Source organism: Xenopus laevis, chromosome 7S, assembly GCF_017654675.1.
Source record: "Xenopus laevis strain J_2021 chromosome 7S, Xenopus_laevis_v10.1, whole genome shotgun sequence".
Taxonomy (NCBI): domain Eukaryota; kingdom Metazoa; phylum Chordata; class Amphibia; order Anura; family Pipidae; genus Xenopus; species Xenopus laevis.
In genome coordinates, this window is record NC_054384.1 from 12,643,751 (window position 1) to 12,663,495 (window position 19,745).

The window sequence follows — 19,745 nt, forward strand, 5'->3', positions numbered from 1 at the left end:
TACAGAATAAAAGGAAATCTTTTTCTAAAAAAAAATATTTGGATAGAATGGAGTCTATAGGAAATGGCCTTAATTCAGAGCCTTGTGGATAACGGGGCTCCTGAAACAGATCCCATACCTGTACTGTTTTATTATTACAGATAAAAAAGACCATTATTAGTATTTCATTGAAATGGACTCTATAGGAGATGATCTTCCCATAATTCAGATCATTGTGGGTAACAGGTTTCTTGATGAAAGATCCCATAATAACATTATAATTTTTGAAAAGCTTAAAGGACATGTAAAGGCAAACAAATAAAATCCCATTTTTATTTCTTTAATGAAAAAGAAACCTATCTCCAATATACTTAAATTAAAAAATGTGTATAGTTTTTATAAGAAACCTGACTGTATGCAGTGAAATTCCCCCTTCATTTACTTGCTGTGGAAAGGAATTGTCAGACGGTCCCTAACTGTTGAGCAGGGAAACAATCATACTTATGAACAGCAGGGGGAGCCCCCGCCTTACTTCCCAGTCATGCAGAACTCAAGCAGCTTTGTTTATGATGATCCCTAAGCAGCCCAGACCACACTGAGCATGTGCACAGTCTTAGTCTTGCAAAGATGTTTAACAAAGTTACAAGATGGTGACCCCCTGTAGCCAACTTTGAAAGCATAAATTATTTGTTTGATTAGGCTTGTGGTGCAGTAAGTTCATGTTTATATTTAGTATACAAAATGCAGCATTTTTAGCCTTATTCTATTTTAGACTTTACATGCCCTTTAAATACAACCCTAAAACAAGAGCTCCTTCAAATATCCCAAATCACAATTAAATAATAGTACAGGCATTGGATCCATCATCCGGAAACCCATTATCCAAAGTTTCTAATTACAGAATGAACATCTCCCATTGACTACATTAAAATCAAAATAATCCAATTTTTTTTAAATAATTTCCTTTTCCTCTGTAATAATAAAAAAGTACCTTGTTCTTGATCCAAACTAAGAAATAATTAATCCTTATTGGAGGCAGAACCAGCCTATTGGGTTTATTTAATGTTTACATGATTTTCTATGAAGAGCCAAATTGCAGAACTTACAGAAATCAGATCTATTATCTGAAAAGCATTTTGGATAACAGGTCTCATTCCTGTACTATTACTATGACTGCTGCTTATACATTGTATTTTTAGCTTGGTTCAGCTATTACGCCTTCTTGTGGAGGTGTCTGTTGGTTTCAAAAACAAAGGCGGTCTCAACACACCAACCACCAAATAAAAGTAGGCATGCCTACTGGTTGGGTGCAATTCCACAAAATATTAGAGTGCTCTAATCGGTATGGCAGGTGACAGTCTATAAGACTCCCTACTCTGGGTCAGAACAAAACATAGGAAAATCCAACATCACTATAGCAAGACCCACCATGGCCTGAAACGTTGCCATGCATTGATGTCTACCTTTTGAGCCAATAAAATCACCATTCACAAAAATGGATCAGTGTGCTGCAGTGATCTTAGATTTTCCTACTGGTTGGGTGCAGTGTATTTCAGTACTCAAAAAAATGGTCAAATATTAATCGAAATGTTGTAGAGTATTTGCAATGTATATATTTAGAACTGATTGGCAAATCATTCCAAAACCCATTCATGTTGTGATAATCTACAACTGACAGTCGTAAATATAAGTTGGAGGCACTCGAAAAAGGTAATGAAAGACCAAGGTACAAAAGGTTTAAACCAATAATACAGCATATAGAATTACCAAAAGCAGATGGAAACCCATAACATAGACTGAAACGAGGAAAATGTCAATGTGAACAGTTTCCAGCATCCCATGAGAAAGAGACAATTCAAAACAAAAATGGAAAATGATGCCAGTTTTTTAAATTTACACCCTGCCCTTATATCTACTTGTTTATCGATTATCTAGACACTACCAATCTATCTGTTCATTTATATCTCTATATTTGCTAGTAGAATAAATAAGAGTTTAGAATAAATCAGTGCGTAGAAGCTGTTACAATTCCTCCAATTATAATAAAAGACCATTGAATACGGTAGATTGTTGGAACAGGAAGAAAAGCTTTCTGCAATTGATGTATTTTTTTTCCTTACCACTTGTGCACCTTTATAAGTTTGTTGAGTGTTTTCACTTAACTGTAGGACATAAATGTTGACTTTTCGAACTCTGAATAATGGCATTGTATATTGAACCCATCTGTGATAACAAGGTTAGATTGGATATTTGTTTGTTGCTTATTATATGAAATAACATAGCTTTTGGGCCTTGTGTTGGTAATTTGTTTACCAGAACCTTATTACTAAGCAAGACTCCGAGGCAACGTTCTTTAGAATAATTGAGTTTGATCATTAGACAGAAAAAAACAAGACAAGAGTTTCAGGGAAGCTGTCAGCAGAACACACTTAGCAAGTATGGCAAGAAGAGCTTCAGATGCCACACCAATTTGTCCAAGCTGATATACCCCTTGCTGGACCCTTACAGTTACAGAAAAGAGGTACAATACTTTGCAATGATTTCTATAAATGGTAAAAAAAATTCTTCACCAGGGCAGAGACAAATGTTTGCAAAATAAAGTTTTTTTTGTGAGCAATGGAGCAAGCAAGCATTGTGGCCTAAGTTTTGCTGACAGGAAACAGGGTGTACATGCTGTTTGTACTGCAGTCCTGTCATGTTCTGTTATTTAAAGGAAAAGGAAAGGCTTTGTGCACTTGGGGGTGTCAAATGTTAGGCACCCCCAAATGATTGTATTGACTTACCTGAAACCCCAGGCCGGTGCTCCTATCAGCAGAAAACTGCCCGGGGAGCCACCGAGGATCGCTTCTCTTCCATCTTCTTCTTTCTTCAATTTCCCGGGGCAGACGCATGTGCAGTTGAACAAAATATCCTACTTTTTAGTTAAATTTCGGCTTTTTTGTTCTACTGCACATGCGCAGCCGCGCGATAAAAGAGGAAGCCAGAAGAGGATTGCTCATTGGTGCTCACTGATAGGAGCACCGGCCCGGGGTTTCAGGTAAGTCAATACATTCACTTGGGTGCCAAACACTTGGCACCCCCAAATGCATGAAGCCTTTCCTCTCCTCTAAGATAACCCTTTGACCACTTGGTACCAGGACCTTACATTTGCCTTATATTAGTCTTATATACCACCACTAAATCCTCTCTTCCCCACATAGCATTAGGTTTGCTTTTTAATGGGATTGGGGGTTACTAGCTATTGTATTATGCAGTGTCAGACTGGGACACCAGGAGCCCACCCAAAAACCTTTGACATGGGGCCAACCAATTAATCTTGGACCAGGGGCCCACTCTACTATTTTTCTTCCTCTCCTCACTCAACTTCTATTGTCCTAGTCTCTTTTCTTTACATACTATACTCTGTTATTCCATCTATTTAGCCTCTTTGTTCTCATAGAAATAGGGAATGGCCATAATATAGGCCAAATGTTTAGAAGCAAGAGGCCCACTGACAACTGGGCCCCCCGGGACTTTTCCTGGTATCCCGGTGGGCTAGTCCGACACTGGTATTATGTGACCCTTTATGCAGACAGCACCCCTAAATGGTTAGAGTCTCCATCACTTGAAACATCAGTATATGCATGGGGCACTACAATTATTAGAGAGGGGTCAATATAAGGTATATGACTGCTGCAGGCAGATAAAGCACAGCTAATGTGGTTGCTAAACATGTTTCAGTCAAGGGAACCATATAAGATACAGTTGTTGCTTTAAACTGGTCTATATAGAAAATGATTGTGTTTGTGAGGGGGGGGGTCTCAAATGATATCACAAATTATATCAATTTCAACAATTACAGGTCAGGGACCTGTTATCCAGAATGCTTGGGACCTGGGGCTTTCCGGATAAGGGGTCTTTCCATAATTTGAATCTCCATACCCTAAGTCTACTTAAAAAAAAAGAATTTAAACATTTAATAAACCTAATAGGATTGTTTCGTCTCCAATAAGGATCTATTATATCTTAGAATAAAGTAAAAAGTACTGTGTCAGTATCGCTTTAAAGGGGTAAAAGGAAATAATTTTCAAATTATGGGAAATGGCCTTTCCATAATTCGGAACTTTCTGGTAAATGGGGTTCCGAATAAGGGATCTCATACATGTACTTACAATTCTCTTTTCTGAACTGTAATTATTCAGTTATTACTCATTAGTGCCTGGATGGGATGGGTACTCCATGTTGCTGGGAAGTGAGTGGCACAAGGGAACAGAGCTGGGATACATCATGAGAAGGAAAAAAAGTAGGATAAAAAAGTAGTTCATTACATGGCCTCAATGAATGATGCTTTATTGTCTTATGTATCATGACAATCTCTGCACCCATGTAACCCAAAAGCTTATAATATTTTGCAATGCAAAAGCAACAAAACCTCCTCTGCAGTGTTATTAGGGTGAAATCTCACATTTCATAAAACATTTTTTAATTTTTTTTTCTTGAAAACCACTGAACCAGTCTTTACAGCACATCTGATAATAAAGTTGGATTTGCATTTAAATTTGATGTGCATCTAACTTTGTAGCCAAAGATATGTTTGAGTGAAAAAATATGTTGCAGAGACAGCATAAAAAAAATCGGTTGTACAGCTGTGATAATAAATGTAACTCGCAAAAATCATAAGCTACTAAATGTCATGATTTTAGCGAGTTACATATCTTGTAAGGTGATGGTTTTTGTTCACTTCTTTCGATTGTGTGTTGTGGTTGAGGACTATGATGCCTCAAAGCATAAATATACAATCGCTATAGCTGTTTTTGTTGTTGCTTCTTTACAACATATATATAGGGATATACATGATATATAAATGAGCTGGAGAGAGTGCAGAGACTAAGTGCAACTAAACTGGTTAGAGGGAGGGAAGAGTTAAATTATGAGGGGAGACTGTCAAGGTTGGGGTTGTTTTCTCTAGAAAAAAGGCGCTTGGGAGGGGACATGGTTACACTTTACAAGTACATTAGAGAAGATTATAGACAAATAACAGGGGACCTTTTTACCCATAAAGAGAATCACCGTACCAGAGGCCTCCCCTTTAGACTAGAAGAAAAGAACTTTCATTTGAAGCAACGTAGGGGGTTCTTCACAGTCAGGACAGTGAGGTTGTGGAATGCACTGCCGGGTGATGTTGTGATGCTGATTCAGTTAATGACTATAAGAATGGCTTGGATGATTTTTTGGACAGACATAATATCAAAGGCTATTGTGATACTAAGCTCTATAGTTAGTATAGATATGGGTATATAGAATTGAATTAAAAGTAGGGAGGGGTGTGTGTATGGATGCTGGGTTTTCATTTGAAGGGATTGAACTTGATGGACTTTGTCTTTTTTCAACCTGATTTAACTATGTAACTATGTAACATCTATTTTGCTAGTTCATCTGTTAGGACAATAGAGTCTAGATTACTTTATGCCTCCTATGACTTGTATTTAAGGGGATTTTCATAACCCTGGTTTCTGAATCCTTATGTAGGTGTAACTCAAGCCCACTTTACTCAACTGTTGCTGGAGACACCATAATCTCCATATGTAAGATAATACCAAGATGACTAACTGAATGCTAATAAGCAGCATTCTCATTGGAGAATAGGGTTGCACCTCCTTCAAAGTGTTTATTGTGTGCAAGTTTAAGGTGAGCAAATTCATAAAATTATTTATTGGAGGAGAATGACGACATTGTTATGTTTTGGTAGCCGAGGATGAGTAGAGTATAATAATGCTTTATTAGCAGGCTCATGCAGCCATTACACAACAGTAAGCAACTAAGCAACTCTAACACCACAAGCTGTATGAACAGAATAAGTCTTGAACACAGAGACATCTACAGGTCATTTGTAAAAACACCACAGACATGAATGCTGTTAATTGATTATACAGGTATTGGATCGGTTATCGGGAAATCTGTTATACAATTCTGAATTAAAGGACGGCCATCTCCCAGAGAGTTATAAGCAAATAATTCTAATTTAAAACAACAAAAAATTGTACTTGTTGGTATTTAAAATGCTTGAATCCATGTTGGTAGTAAAACAATTCTGTTGGGTTTATTTAATATTTAAATGTATTTTTAATCAGATGGAGATCCAAGTTACAGATCCCTTATTTAGAAAACCCAAAGTCCCAAGCATTCTGGATAATAGATCCTATACCTGTAATGAAATATATCTTGTTGTAAAGGGAATCCCATTGTGCTAGATGGATAGCATAATTTATCTCCAACTCCAGCAGCAATGGTTAGGCTCTCTTCTCTTTTGTAGAAGAATAAACATTTCTCAAGTATGTCTTCATGTCTTTCCAAACCCAGTCATGCAAAATAATATTAGATCTAGTGGGCAAATGGTTCAAAGCATACAAATGCTTATATATGCTTCTAGTTACTCTGAGGGGCCGATTTACTAAAATTCTGATTTTTTTCCCACTATTTTTCATTTCTCTAAAACTCTAAAAATGAGAGGTAAAAAACCCTGATAACTTCTAATACAAAAAAGTAAAAGCTGCCAAAGTCCCCTAGAAGTCAATGGGAGCTTCTCTGATCCTATAGGACCATTTTAATCAATTTAGACTTTTAGAGGTTTTCAGGTTTGTTTTCACTAGTAATGGTCCGAAAAACTCAAATTTAAGAGGTTTTAGTGATATTCGTATATTGTATTGTATATTTTCGGGTTAGTCAATGCAATTCAATTCGACTTATCTCACTGTTTGTCACATGAGGGCCAGATTCAATTCAGTGAGAAAAATTTCATGATTTATCACATGAAAACTCATGGATGAAATTCAATTCAAGGAGAACACATTTTTCTCCAGTGTTTTCCTATAGACTTTAAAAGAGTTTTCATGTGAAAAACAGTGAGATGTCTTGTGTCTTGTCCATGTGTTTTCACATGATAAACCTTTTTGTAAAGGATTTCTCAAGTGGTTTGGTTCAGAGATCATTAAAAGAGCCAGATTCAATTCAATGAGAAAAATGCATCTTGTGTTTTATCATGTGAAAACTCATGGACAAGATTTAAGTTGTGGAGAAAAAAACTTTTCTCCAAATTCAGATTCAGTTTTTTACCCATAGACTTCTATAGAGTTTTCACATGATAAACAATGGGATACATTTTTCTGACTTGAATTGCATCTTAAATTGAATCTCGTCCATGAAAAAAATGGAATTTAAATCTGCAATTGATGTATTTTTTTTTCCTTGCCATTTGTGCACCTTCATATGTAACTGCTTGGGAAAATTACATTTGTTGAGTGTTTTCACTGTAGGACATAAATGTTGACTTTTCGAACTCTGAATAATGGCATTGTATATTGGACCCTTCTGTGATAATAAGGTTAGATTGGATATTTGTTTATTGCTTATTATATGAAATTATGTGAAATAACCAGGGCAGAGACAAATATTTCCAAACTAACGGTTTGGAAAAAAGTTTTTTCTCCTCAAAATGAATCTCGTCCATGAATTTTCACGTGATAAACTGTGAGATAACTTTTTCTCTCTGAATTGAATCTGGCTCATTAATACAATGGTAGTCAGCCAACTATTTTAGTTGAATCGACTAGGTGATATATTTATATTATATATACATATACAGTATATACATATAAGTCTTTTCAATGTTTTTTTTACAAATGAACTGTAGAAGTCACACCTCAGCTAAGATTATTTTTGTGCCAGTAAAAACAACATACACCAGCAGTAGTGAGGCGCATCATTCAGTTCCTTCCTTTTCCAGATGCTTATCACACTGCACTTGAAAATGTTAAAATGTCTTACATTCTTCAATGAGCGTAACATGTGTGTACCCCTACAGCCTGATATTATTGCTGGAGTGAGATTCTGCATAATTTACAGACCATCTTAATTGCTTTCTGCTCCATTTGATAACAAAACTCAGATGGCCAGCTGTTTTTCCAATGCATTAAGTATATTTTTTTCGTCAGGTGGGCTGTAAGCAGATCTAAGCATTTTCCAATGCAGGTGTTTCAAATTATAATACATAATAGTTCTTAGCTTTATAAAGAAAGTAATATATCAGTTATATTGTGGGCATGCACAAAGGGAAGACTCAAAGAGAAATTAGTTCAGAGTTGATCTCAGGTGCTGTAGCATTTTTACTTTATAACAATGACAATTTGTTTTTCCTCTAAATATTCCTTCACTAAATATTTCATGGTAAACATATAATAATTCTCTTGCTAAGCAGAATGGCCCTGTTTTTTGGATGATTGTGAGCTTAGTGTGAGTGCAAGAGATCTGATATTCCAGTTTGGCTACTGTCAAAGTATCAATGTTCTGTCAAAAGTATCAGTTGTAAAATAAGGGGTGGCATTTGTCAGTGCTATCTAGTGATGGGCGAATTTCGCGCAAAATTCACGAAACGGCACGGCGTCTCGTTTTTGACGCCGGTGCCCGTTTTTTGACGCTGGCAATTCGGGTGAATTTTCGCGGGCGTTTCGCAAATTTATTCGCTGGCGGCGAATCGCACAAATTCACCGCGAATTTGCGCCTGCCGAATAAATTCGCCCATCACTAGTGCTATCTTAGATTGTAATGGTCGTGGCGTGTAACAGGGCCACCCATAGTCAGTGGACTCCCATTAGTAGAAAAGTATTTAGGTAGAACTTTACTGTACAAATCAGACACGGTACACAGATGCCAAGGAATGAATCTCATAGCAGTAGCAGAGTTCAATAGAAATGGTACAGTCTTGAACAACTGGTGGCCCTTGATAATTACACAAGAAACACTTCTCCTTCTCTCACACTTAGCCCACTACCATTCATGGAGTCTCTGGTACAGTTTGTGCCCCTAAAAAAAAGTTACAGTTTGTGCCCCTAAAAAAACCATTTGTGAATTGTATGGTTTTATAGTTTTCCACTTACCACCTATTTCTCATAAGAAGCAAAAATAGGGGTTTAATGTTATATTTGTATACCATTTATGGATAAATTGTGCCCTTTTTGAGAGTAAAATAAGAATTTATTAAAGATCTTTTAACACAAGTCAACCAACCAAATGAAAAGGGTATGGGTGTCTTTAGCATTATTTCCCTGAGGATGTCACAATTGGCTCCCTAAATCCAGGACAGGTGCTAGACTCCCTGGTCTCGGGCTTGCTTCAGCCTGTAGCAGCCACTTTTCACTTCAGGAGGAGCCCTCTGCTAATTGGATGCTGCCGGGTCTTAATAAGAGAGGAGCCAAGCAAGAGTTCTGGACTGGCAAAGGGGCATGGTCAAGGTTTGGAATGGAAGGCAACAGTTCAAGGAATGGACAGAAATCATAGTCAGGCAGGCCGTGGGCCGGTGCAGGCAGAGTTCAAGCAAGGTCAGACAGGACGGGTCGGTATAGGCAGCATTCAAGTATAGTCAGACAGGCAAGGGTCAATACCGGTAGAATCGTCAGGCGGCAGGTAACAGGATTAGCAGAGTTTAGAGTAGTCAGGCAGGCAAAGGTCAATATCGGCAGAATACAGCAGAGTCAAACAGGCAGGGGTCAAACCAGAATATACTGAACAGAATAAGCACACCCAGGAATTTACTAAGTAGACCTAACAAGACGAAAGCCCCCTTAAATACATTAGAATACCGCTCCATGCGAGATGACATCATGCGCCGCCGGCATAAACCCAGAAGTGACCGGCTGCATGCCATAGAGGAACCAGTGCTTGAGGAGAGAGGACTCTACTGGTGTCCCCGCCCTAGTCCCCGCTAGACCAGCAGGATGAGCCCTTACAGAGGGTTTGCATGAAATCCTATCCACTCAGTGTTAATTCAAATATCTCTTAACTCCCCTTGCAGTGGTGTAGGGAGGGCAAAGAAGAATGATAAGGGAACATTGTTTTTTTTCTTTTGAAGCCCTGATATTCAAGGGAAAAACACTTTTAAACAAATCAAAGAGTAAAAACTTATCTTGTTTTTGTCTGACAGGTGCGTGGTTTGGACTGGTGACGACAAAGTATTTTTCTTCAACCCTACAATCCAGCTTTCTGTATGGGACAAACCCATTGACTTGAAGAACCGGATTGATATTAACAGAATAATTGAGGATCCGCCGCACAAACGCAAACTGGATACATCCACAAGTAACTAACCACTGTGATTAGTTACATGATTAATGTTATGGCAACAGCATTAATCTTATTTTTGTGTATGGATCAGGTTGGAAAGGGCTATTTATTTGCAAGTTTTAGGTAAAGTAAGTAGCTTGATGGAAATTATTTTATATACATACTACAAAAAAATATAATGAATTTCAAGAAATGCTCAGTTTTCATGATCACAATTCCAGTGGCTACCCTACTGATATGCTCATATTTTATAACGAAGTTCATTTCTTAATGAACATTCTGCATTGTAAATGTGTCAATCAGTTATATAACTTTTGGACCTACTGAGTTCCTTCAGTGCCCTAAGTTAATAGGTAAGCACATTTGCAATTAAAGAATCAGGTTCACATGCTGAGTCCTTGACGCTATTCTAACACCAAAATTCAATAAATTGCATGTTCATGAATTTACTTTGTAGCCCATGTTTAACTACTTAGGCCACAAATGTGTCAGCGGCATTTGCGATAGCGTTCATAAATGAACCCTCTTGAGTGTAGTTGTATAAGATGCGGTAAAAACACTCTTCTTACTGCCTTCTTATTTCTTCCTGGGTCTCCCCAACATGTGCTTCTGAATGACATATAGGGGCAGATTTATCATGGGTCGAAGTGAAATCGAGGGAATTTTCGAAGTTAAAAAATTCGAAATTCGAAGTAATTTTTGGATACTTCGACCATCGAATAGGCTACTATGACTTCGACCTTCTATTCGAAGTAAAATCATTCGAATATTCGACCATTTGATAACCGATAATCGAAAAAAACTTTGACTTCAATACTTCGCCAACTTAAACCTGCCGAAGTGCTATGTTACCCTATGGGGACCTTCCAGAGCATATTTCTAAGTTTTTTGTATTCGAAGGTAAATCGCACGATCGTATGATAAAATCGTTTGTACTACAATCGGAATATGATCGTACAATGCAAAAAATCCTACGAATTCGACTTCGAATTTCGTAGTATTCAATTTGATGGTCGAATTTCGAAGTATTTTCCACTTCGAAATTCGACACTTGATAAATCTGCCCCTTAGGGTAGAGGACAGAAAATTTGTTGCCAGGTACCCATGTGAGTTACCTGTGGACTACCTGTGCGGTCAGGGAAACAGGGATGTTCTATCCACAGCCGAACACTTTGCAGGTATTCCGTGGGTACCCAACACAGTGCAGGACTATAATTTGCTTGTTGCCCATAAATGTTAAGTGAAACTTTTAGTCTAGCTTTGAATGCTAGCCCCATACAAGCAGGACTATATACCTATGGTTTCTGAAATATCAATGTCGTCTTTCCATGTTTCTCAAATATAGTCACCGTAATGTAACAGCTGTTTTCTTAAATAGGCAACGATAAAACCAGTAGGAGGTAAATGCAGTTTTGCATGATACCATCGAGGTGTTAGTACCAAGCAAAGGTAGATACAACCTCAGAGGGTTGGCTGTCTGGTGTAGGAAGTAATTTAATCAAATTTAGCTTTGCAATATGTTTTCAGCTTTGCCATCTGTTATAGAAACAAAAAATCATTTTGTGGAAGATTATTCTCCAAACTATAACTCAGTTTCATGGAATTCCTCTTACAGCGCATGAAATGAATAAATATAAAATTGAGTAATTGCAGTTTCCTCTCATGCCTTCTGTTCTGAGTGGCTCTAAATATATTTATATGCTGAGGTCTAGTATTGACCTCATTTCATACACAATCTGGTCCTAGGGTAAAGCAATAAAAGGGCTTTGCCTTTAGTTACCCAGCATCCAAGGGTTGTTGAATGACATAGATAAAATTACAAAGGTAATATTACTTTATATAGCGTAGGATTATATTACTGGTATGGGATCTGTTATCTGGAAATCCATTATACAGAAGCTCTAAATCATGGAAAGTCCACCTCCAATAGGCTCCATTTTATCCACATAATCCAAATTTTTAAAATTGATTTCCTTTTTCTCTGTAAAATGAAAACAGTAGCTTGTACTAAGATATGATTAATCATTATTGAAACCAAAACCAGCCTATTGGGTTTATTTAATGTTTACATGATTTTCTAGCAGACTTAAGGTATAAAGATCCAAAATATGGAAAAATCCATTATTCGGAAAACCCCAGATCCGGAGCATTCTGGATAACAGGTCTCATACCTTTATTAGATTAGAACTTCAACTAGTAAAGCTGTCAATGATGCAAGGAGGTAACATACAATAACAACTGAACAATCAGGAAATAGCGGAACAGGGAATAAATCCGTCCTTCCTTCCACACCAATTACTAATAAAATTAGAGGTTCAATTCATCAACCAATTAGGAAAGTGATTAGTTCTTATTATGAGGTCAAAGTGCAGGTGCAAGTTATATACAGCCAAAAACAAGATCGCAGAATTGAGGTTTATATTCACAGCTCTATTTTTCATTTCAATTCTGTTCATACAATCAAAGTGGTTTTTGCTATACATCAACTTAGGAAATTTTTCATTTACAACTATTTATGTACTAATCTCTTTATTAATTAGGTTGGGTCCTGAACTGAATTATCCATTGAACTTTTTGAATTTGCAGTGTAGTTTTATGAATTATTTATTACAGCATTTTGACCTTATAATAAGAATTAGTTGCTTTCCTAATTGGTTGATGAATTGAACCCCTGGTTTTCTAAAATTAACTTGAAACTGTAATTGGTGAGTTAACTATATTAATATTCAAAAAGAGGGTTTCCTTCACTTCAGAATTACAATGACATCTGAACAGCTTCAGGTTGGAAACACAAGGAGCAATTTAATATGTTTAGGGCATGGTGAAAACCTGAAGAACTGCCATAGGTCTCTGCACTCCAAAACATACTACACTATGGGGCATATTTATGAAGGGTTGAATTTCGAATTGAAAAAACGTTGAAATTCGAATTCAAAAAGACCAACCAAAATTAAGTCGAATTTTTTCTTGTCAAATTGGTCCGTTTTCGATCGAATAGGTCCGTATTCGGCCGAATTAGAATAATACGAACCGAAGGAATGGCGCATTCAATCAAATTCAATTGCAAAGTTTTTCCCCAAAAAAACTAAGATTTTTCAAAGTCCACCAATTGACTACAAATAGGTTCTAGGAGGTCCCCCATAGGCTAAAACAGCAATTTGGCAGGTTTTAGATGGCGAATGGTCGAAGTCAAATTTTTAAAGAGACAGTGTGGGTGATTTATAAAGTTCGCGCAGCGCATATTTTTCGCAAATGGTTGTATTGTGCATGTTTTTTCCTGAACGCTAATATATTGCACTGCTCTGCCCGTCTTTCCGTTTTTTTGTGAATTTGCAGTGTGAAAATATTTTCGCAAATGAGACGGGATGTTTGAGGTTGTTGTGCGCGAAAATAGCGTTGACAATAACTTAAATTCACAGTTTGCAAAACTGTTCTGCGAATATTTCATCCGCCACCAAAGTTGTGGCGTAATTAAGTTGCAGAGTGTTCCCATAAATATTCGCAATTTGCGAATTGTGACATATTTAAAAAAATCCTATAGACATTCGCATTGTGAAAAGAAAATTCGCAATTCTGTTTGCACCCTCTTATTCAGCTTTATTAATATAACCATGCGCTGGGAAAATATATTCACTTTGCGAACCAATCTGCCCTGCGCAAAGTTTATAAATGACTCCCAGTACATGATACATTTAGATCTTTTTTTCAAATTTAAATTGAATTTGGACTATTCCCTAGTCGAAGTACACAAAAAATAGCTCTAAATTCTATTTTTTTTTTCATTCGAAAATTCACCTCGACCTTTGATAAATCTTTGGGTTTTGAATTTTATACTATTTTCATAGGAGTTGCCCATAAAAGTGCTTAGGTGGATATCTTAGTAATAGATGCGTTTTCAAAGTCTACCCATTGATGCACATCCTGATTTAAATGCCATTGGATCAGTTGAGCCAGATGGGCTGCCTTAAAATAGCTCTGCAAAAATAGTACATTTAGACCACCTTGATGTGGTAATCTGTATAGTGTTGATTTATTAACTCTGTGATATTTGTTATGCCATATGAAATTAAGGATCTTGCTTTTTAATACATCAATATCTTTCTTATACTAAGGCTCTAAATAGGTAAAGAATTTTAGGCAATATTACCATGCAGGATGCTGCAATACGCCCAAACCATGAGATTCCTAATTCATTTTGATCACACGGAGTGCTTATTGCCCTCTGCAACTGATGTCTTTTGACTCTTCAAATGAAGCAACAGCTTTAATGTTTAATCATACATATTTCTCTCCTTTCTATTTGATAGATGACAAAAAAGGTGGGTTTGTTCCAGAAGATGTTAGCGATGACCACAGTACTAAAACCAAACGAAATAAGTAAGTTTACATAATGTATTTAATTTGCCTTATTATTATTTACATATAGATAACCCAATAAGTAAGATATTATCAGATAACCAGCTGCCAAAACAAAGGGCAAAGGGACTAACGGGAAAAATGTCGACATTTTTCAAAACTTGCTATGGCCAGTATTGTGCAGTGATGCAGACTCTTTCCTATTTTTTTCACTTTAAATACATTTCTGTGTTGCTCTTTTTGGGAAAAAAAATCTTTTCTCCCTTCCCAAACCCTTCCTCAAGAATATTGTCAGAATATGCTGGACCTCCAGAGTACAGTAAACCTTTGCACCCCATCCTTTCTCTGAAATGTTTCCAGAAGCCATAATCCATTTAAATATATTGCATTCCCCTTTTCTCAACAAAATTATTCAAGATAAAGTTTGAGATAAAAGTACCAGTTCAACAGTTGTGTTGCACAGTTTTTTTAGTGTATTTTAAAAATGTTTGCATCAGTTTAAATCATATAAAATACAAAAGGTTAACTTAATCAAAGCTGATACATGCACAACTATGATATTTTGAGTTATTTTGAATATATGAGTTTCTTGAAAATCTTGAATGCGCATTTATGAAAAACTCAGTTCTTGAAAAGTTAGTTTTGTAAAATATTGTGAAATTACATTCTACCTTTCATTTTCAAGTCTTCTAAATTTTGAATTAACTTTTAATACTCAAACTTTCAAATTACGTCTCTTATCGACTTCTACATTAAGTCAAATTTATACATGATGCCAAACTTAGTATTCAAGCTTTTAATAAATATTGAAAATACAATATTGGGAACATTTTATTTAAATTTGCGATTTTTGCTGATAAAAAAATTGAAAAAGTCAAATTTCTTGGCTCATTTCTCAAAATTTTTTGTGGGTTTATTGATTTTTAAACCACAAAAATCTCACTTTTTTAAAAACCAGAAATGTCAAGCTATTTATTTAAAAGATTCTGAAATAAAAAAGTGCAAACAAAAAAAAGCTAAGCAAATCCAAAACCCGGAAAATGTAATTTGTGCAAGAATTTTCTTACAGTTACAAGCATCAAAAATCATGAAAAGCCACTAAACCTAAAACCACAAAGCAAAAAAATATTTTACAAGGAATCTCCCATTGACTTGTACATGACCATTTTGCTTTTGGTTTTGTATTAGTGGTTTTTGTGCTTTTTACACATAATTAGTGATGAGAGAAATTTTTCACCAGGTTTCACCAGGTTTTGCTGCGAAAAAGACACCCATAGACTCCAATGGTTAAAAGAAATTTGTTGCGGGTGCAAAAAAATTTGGCGCCCATTTGGCAAATGTTTTGCCATTTTGCGAAACGTCCAAATTAGTCAAATACTAATATGATAGGGCTAAATATGATTTGGGGACATAAAAAAATACCAATGTTAAAAAATCTGCCCTTAAAGTCCAATAAAACAAATTCCCCAACTGAAACCTGAACTTCTTTAAAGTAAAGCTCTGCTAGAGACAAAGGCCTTGTCTTTTTCTTGAACTTTCCATAAAATAGACTGAAATACAGTAGCAGAGTTGCCTTTTTTATGTTTATCACCGACTAAGCATTTCCCCTGCAGAAATGCTTCCCAGTTAATGGATTTCATCTATTTGTAGTGCTTATTATAAGAAAAGAAAATCTATAATAAGATAAATCAGTTCAAAGGTAAAAGTACTTATACTGCAAAGAGAGTATTGGAGTTGCTGTATATTAATCTTTTTCTAATAATGCAAGAATGAAGGTCAAAGCAGACAAATAGCAGTGCCACCCTATGTATTCTTTAAGTGGATGTGATTTAGAAATGCTCAGGACTTGATATTCTGGGTACAGCATTTACAGACTTTTTTTTATTTACTCAGTATACGGCATACCAAGCACAGCACATTCATGAAACTTTCAGCTTTTAAAGGATGTAATTGTTTGTCTGACTTAGGGGCAGACGTATCAAGGGTCGATTATCGAGGGTTAATTAACCCTCGATATTCGACTGGCGAATTAAAATTCTTTGACTACGAATATCCCCATAGGCTAACATTGGTCTCGGTAGGTTTTAGGTGGCGAACTAGGGGGTCGAAGAAATTTTTAAAGAGACAGTACTTTGATTAACGAAAGGTTGAATAGTCGAACGATTTTTAGTTTGAAACGTTCGATTCGAAGTAGCCAAAAAAAACATTTGAAAATCTAACTATTTTTCCTCTATTCCTTCACTCGAACTTAGTGAATGGGCCCCTTAAACAATAAAACCAGGGCTGAGTCAATGTCACTTCCCTTTCCTCAATGTGCCAACCACAGATTTGCTAGGTAGTTAAAACCCCAGATATGTGGTATTGTTACCAGGGGGTAGATGTTTCCATTCATAGTAAGATACTATCTGAAGAACGGTTCTCAAGCCACAGATCAAGGCAATGCTTTGAATAACAGAATGAAAGACCAATAAGAGCCTGCGTGTTTTTTATTAGTCACTGATCTCAGCAACACATGATTGTATATCTGTTGTTAGATTTTAAGGCCAGTGGTTTATCTCGTATGAATTCTAAAAACAAATACTACATTTCAAGACAATTTCTATTTTGAAGGGAATGTTATCATTTGTATTAATAAATCCAAGCTGTACTTAGTCTTAAAACCATGTTGCTTCAGTGAAGCTTTTCACCATTCCCTTGAACACCTATTATTTTTATCATTTATAGGGATGGGTGAATTTTTTCACCTTGATTCGCCTCAAAAATGACGCCCATAGACTTGTATGGTGTCGTGCGTCAAAAAAAAAAAAAGATGCGTGTCAAAAAAATTTCGCCACTTGACGCCCATAGACTTTAATGGGCGTCTGTGACATTTCGCCGGCGGCGAATTTTTGGTGAAACGAAATGGGTCAAATTCGCCCATCCCTAATCATTTATTATTTTTCAGTGGCTCACTGTATTGCTGGCCTATATGTATTCCATGCAAAATTAATGGGGTTACCTATAATTCTGCCCAAACTATACTTGCTCTCCCCTACTACAAAAACAGTCTTTTTGGATTCTCTAATTGGCTAGCATGTATTTCATGGAAGGGGTTTATTTATCAAAATTAGAATTTATCAGATTATTTTCTGAAATATACTCCAACCAAATCCGCATGGGATATTTCCCCTTATTTATCAATACAAAAAATAAAAAAATGTGAAAATTGTCTGAAAATTCAAATCGTACACATTTTTGGGATTTTCGGTCTGAAAAAGAAATTTTTTGGGGGTTTTTAACCTGAAAACCACAAAAACTTTGTGTTATTGCACAAAACCCAGCAAAGATCAGGATACCTTTGGGACTTCTCCCTATTGACTTGCTGGATTTATTTTGATTTGGACTTTTTCTATCCTTGGGGTATAATAAATCCCAATAATTTTTTTTTTTACTAAAAATTTGGATTTTATAGTAAGAATTTTTGGAGTTTTTAGCAGTCGGACTTTAGTAAATAACCCCCTATATCTTAACCAAAACTAGTCAACTACAGGTCCTTAAGAGGCCCCTGATACATTACTCATTTCTGTTCAGCCAATTAAGCCTTTAAGTTGGCCAACATTTGATAAATGTTTTGAATGTTTTGAAGGTTTGCCTAAGCTTTTTGTGTTGTATTATCAAATTGTTGAAGAACTGAAGATCTCCACATTAACGAAAAAGAGGAAGCCAACACTGAAGAGAAGAAAGAGAAAACGGCTTCTCTGGAATTATTGCCCCCTTTGGAGGAACGCATGACGTGCTTCAGAAGTATGCTTCTCGAGAGAGGGGTACAGTAGCAGCTTCTTTATGTTTTATATTTGTGCTGCAGGTTCATGGTATTAATAATATGAAAAGCTCTTTGCTGTGTATTGTAGTCACTCCTGACACTGGTTATTGGTTGGGTTTCATTAGCATGCACCGCAGGTCTTCAGGAAGAAATTACAAATGAAACACCGGCATATAAAGAAAAATTATGGACACAATAGCAACAGCAGGAAAATGGAAGAACAATATAATATATGCAATATGCATTGTACTTGTTAACATTTCCATGGCTTTTCCCCTATTTTCAATAGAGTTACTTTTGTGTAATTATGATTTGCTTTTTTGCCAAAAATTTTACTTTTCAGTGGGCTAATACAGTTCACATTTAGCCATGCATCAAGGGGTAGTCCCTTGTATATCATTCTTTATATGCTAGTCATTTCTTCCTGAAGACCTGCAGTGCATGCTAATGAAAGCCTATAAATATAAATTCAAATATGTTTAGATGGAATTTTTAATTTCTTCATAACATAACTCTGTTTCAATAAACAACCTCCATTTTAATGTTATAATTTAAATGTAAATTATTAATGGGATAATGTATATACAGATATGGAACCTGTTATCCAGAATGCTCAGGACCTGGGGAGTTTTGGATAACGGATCTTTCCATAATTTGGATCTTCATACTGTAAGTTTGCAACATTAAGGTGGTTATTTATCAAAATCCAAAAAGTTCTCACTATTTTCTGAAAACTGCTCCGACCAAATCCACACTGACTCCCCCCTCCTATTTATTAATACATTTTCACAAATTTTTCTTGTGCAGAAAAAGTCACGATAAAATTGTAAAGATACCCAGTGCAACTCAGAAAACCTTCCAATTGTTAAAGAGACATCTGCCATAGACTTTTAAATATTCTCGGCAGGTCTGAGTTGGAGTACTTTTTTCAACTGACTTTTAACACCACCGGACTTTAAATCCCGAAAAAAATCAAGAACATGTTTTATTCTAGATGGTTCTTAGTCTGACTAGAAAAATTCGGAGCTAATAAAACCAAGAAGCTGGTGTTGTTTCTAATAAGGATTAGTTATATCTTAGTACCAGGTACTGTTTTATTGTTACAGAGAAAAAGGTAATCATTTTTAAAAAATGTGGATTATTTTACTATAATGGAGTCTAAAGTAGAGGGCCTTTCCATATTTCAGACCTTTCTTTATAAAGGGTTTCCAGATAATGGATCCCATACCTGTATATAATATACTATATATATATATATAGAGAGAGAGAGAGAGAGAGAGAGAGACGCACTCACAGGACTTAAAAAATAAAAAATTGATTTATTATTTATATGATTATGATTTATTAATTATATGACCAACGTTTCGGCCTCCTCCAAGGCCTTTCTCAAGGTACAGAAAATGCCAAAATACGTGCTTTAAACACATGAAATGGCGGGAAAAGACAGCAACACCCTTAATGACGTATAACTCACGTCAATGCCCAGTGAATATCATTAGCATAGATCACATTA

The 19,745-nt window shown here is 36.0% G+C and overlaps 1 protein-coding gene across 1 annotated transcript in view; it reads left to right on the forward strand.

The window, feature by feature from the left end:
• Window positions 1–19,745, forward strand: part of LOC108697180 (transcription elongation regulator 1-like protein) — an 84,693-nt gene that overhangs the window by 59,006 nt on the left and 5,942 nt on the right. Inside the window, exons 8-10 of the mRNA XM_018227104.2 lie at window positions 9,935–10,089; window positions 14,382–14,451; window positions 18,098–18,233. Of these exons, the coding sequence (XP_018082593.2) occupies window positions 9,935–10,089; window positions 14,382–14,451; window positions 18,098–18,233 (361 nt within the window). The remainder of the gene's footprint in view (window positions 1–9,934; window positions 10,090–14,381; window positions 14,452–18,097; window positions 18,234–19,745) is intronic.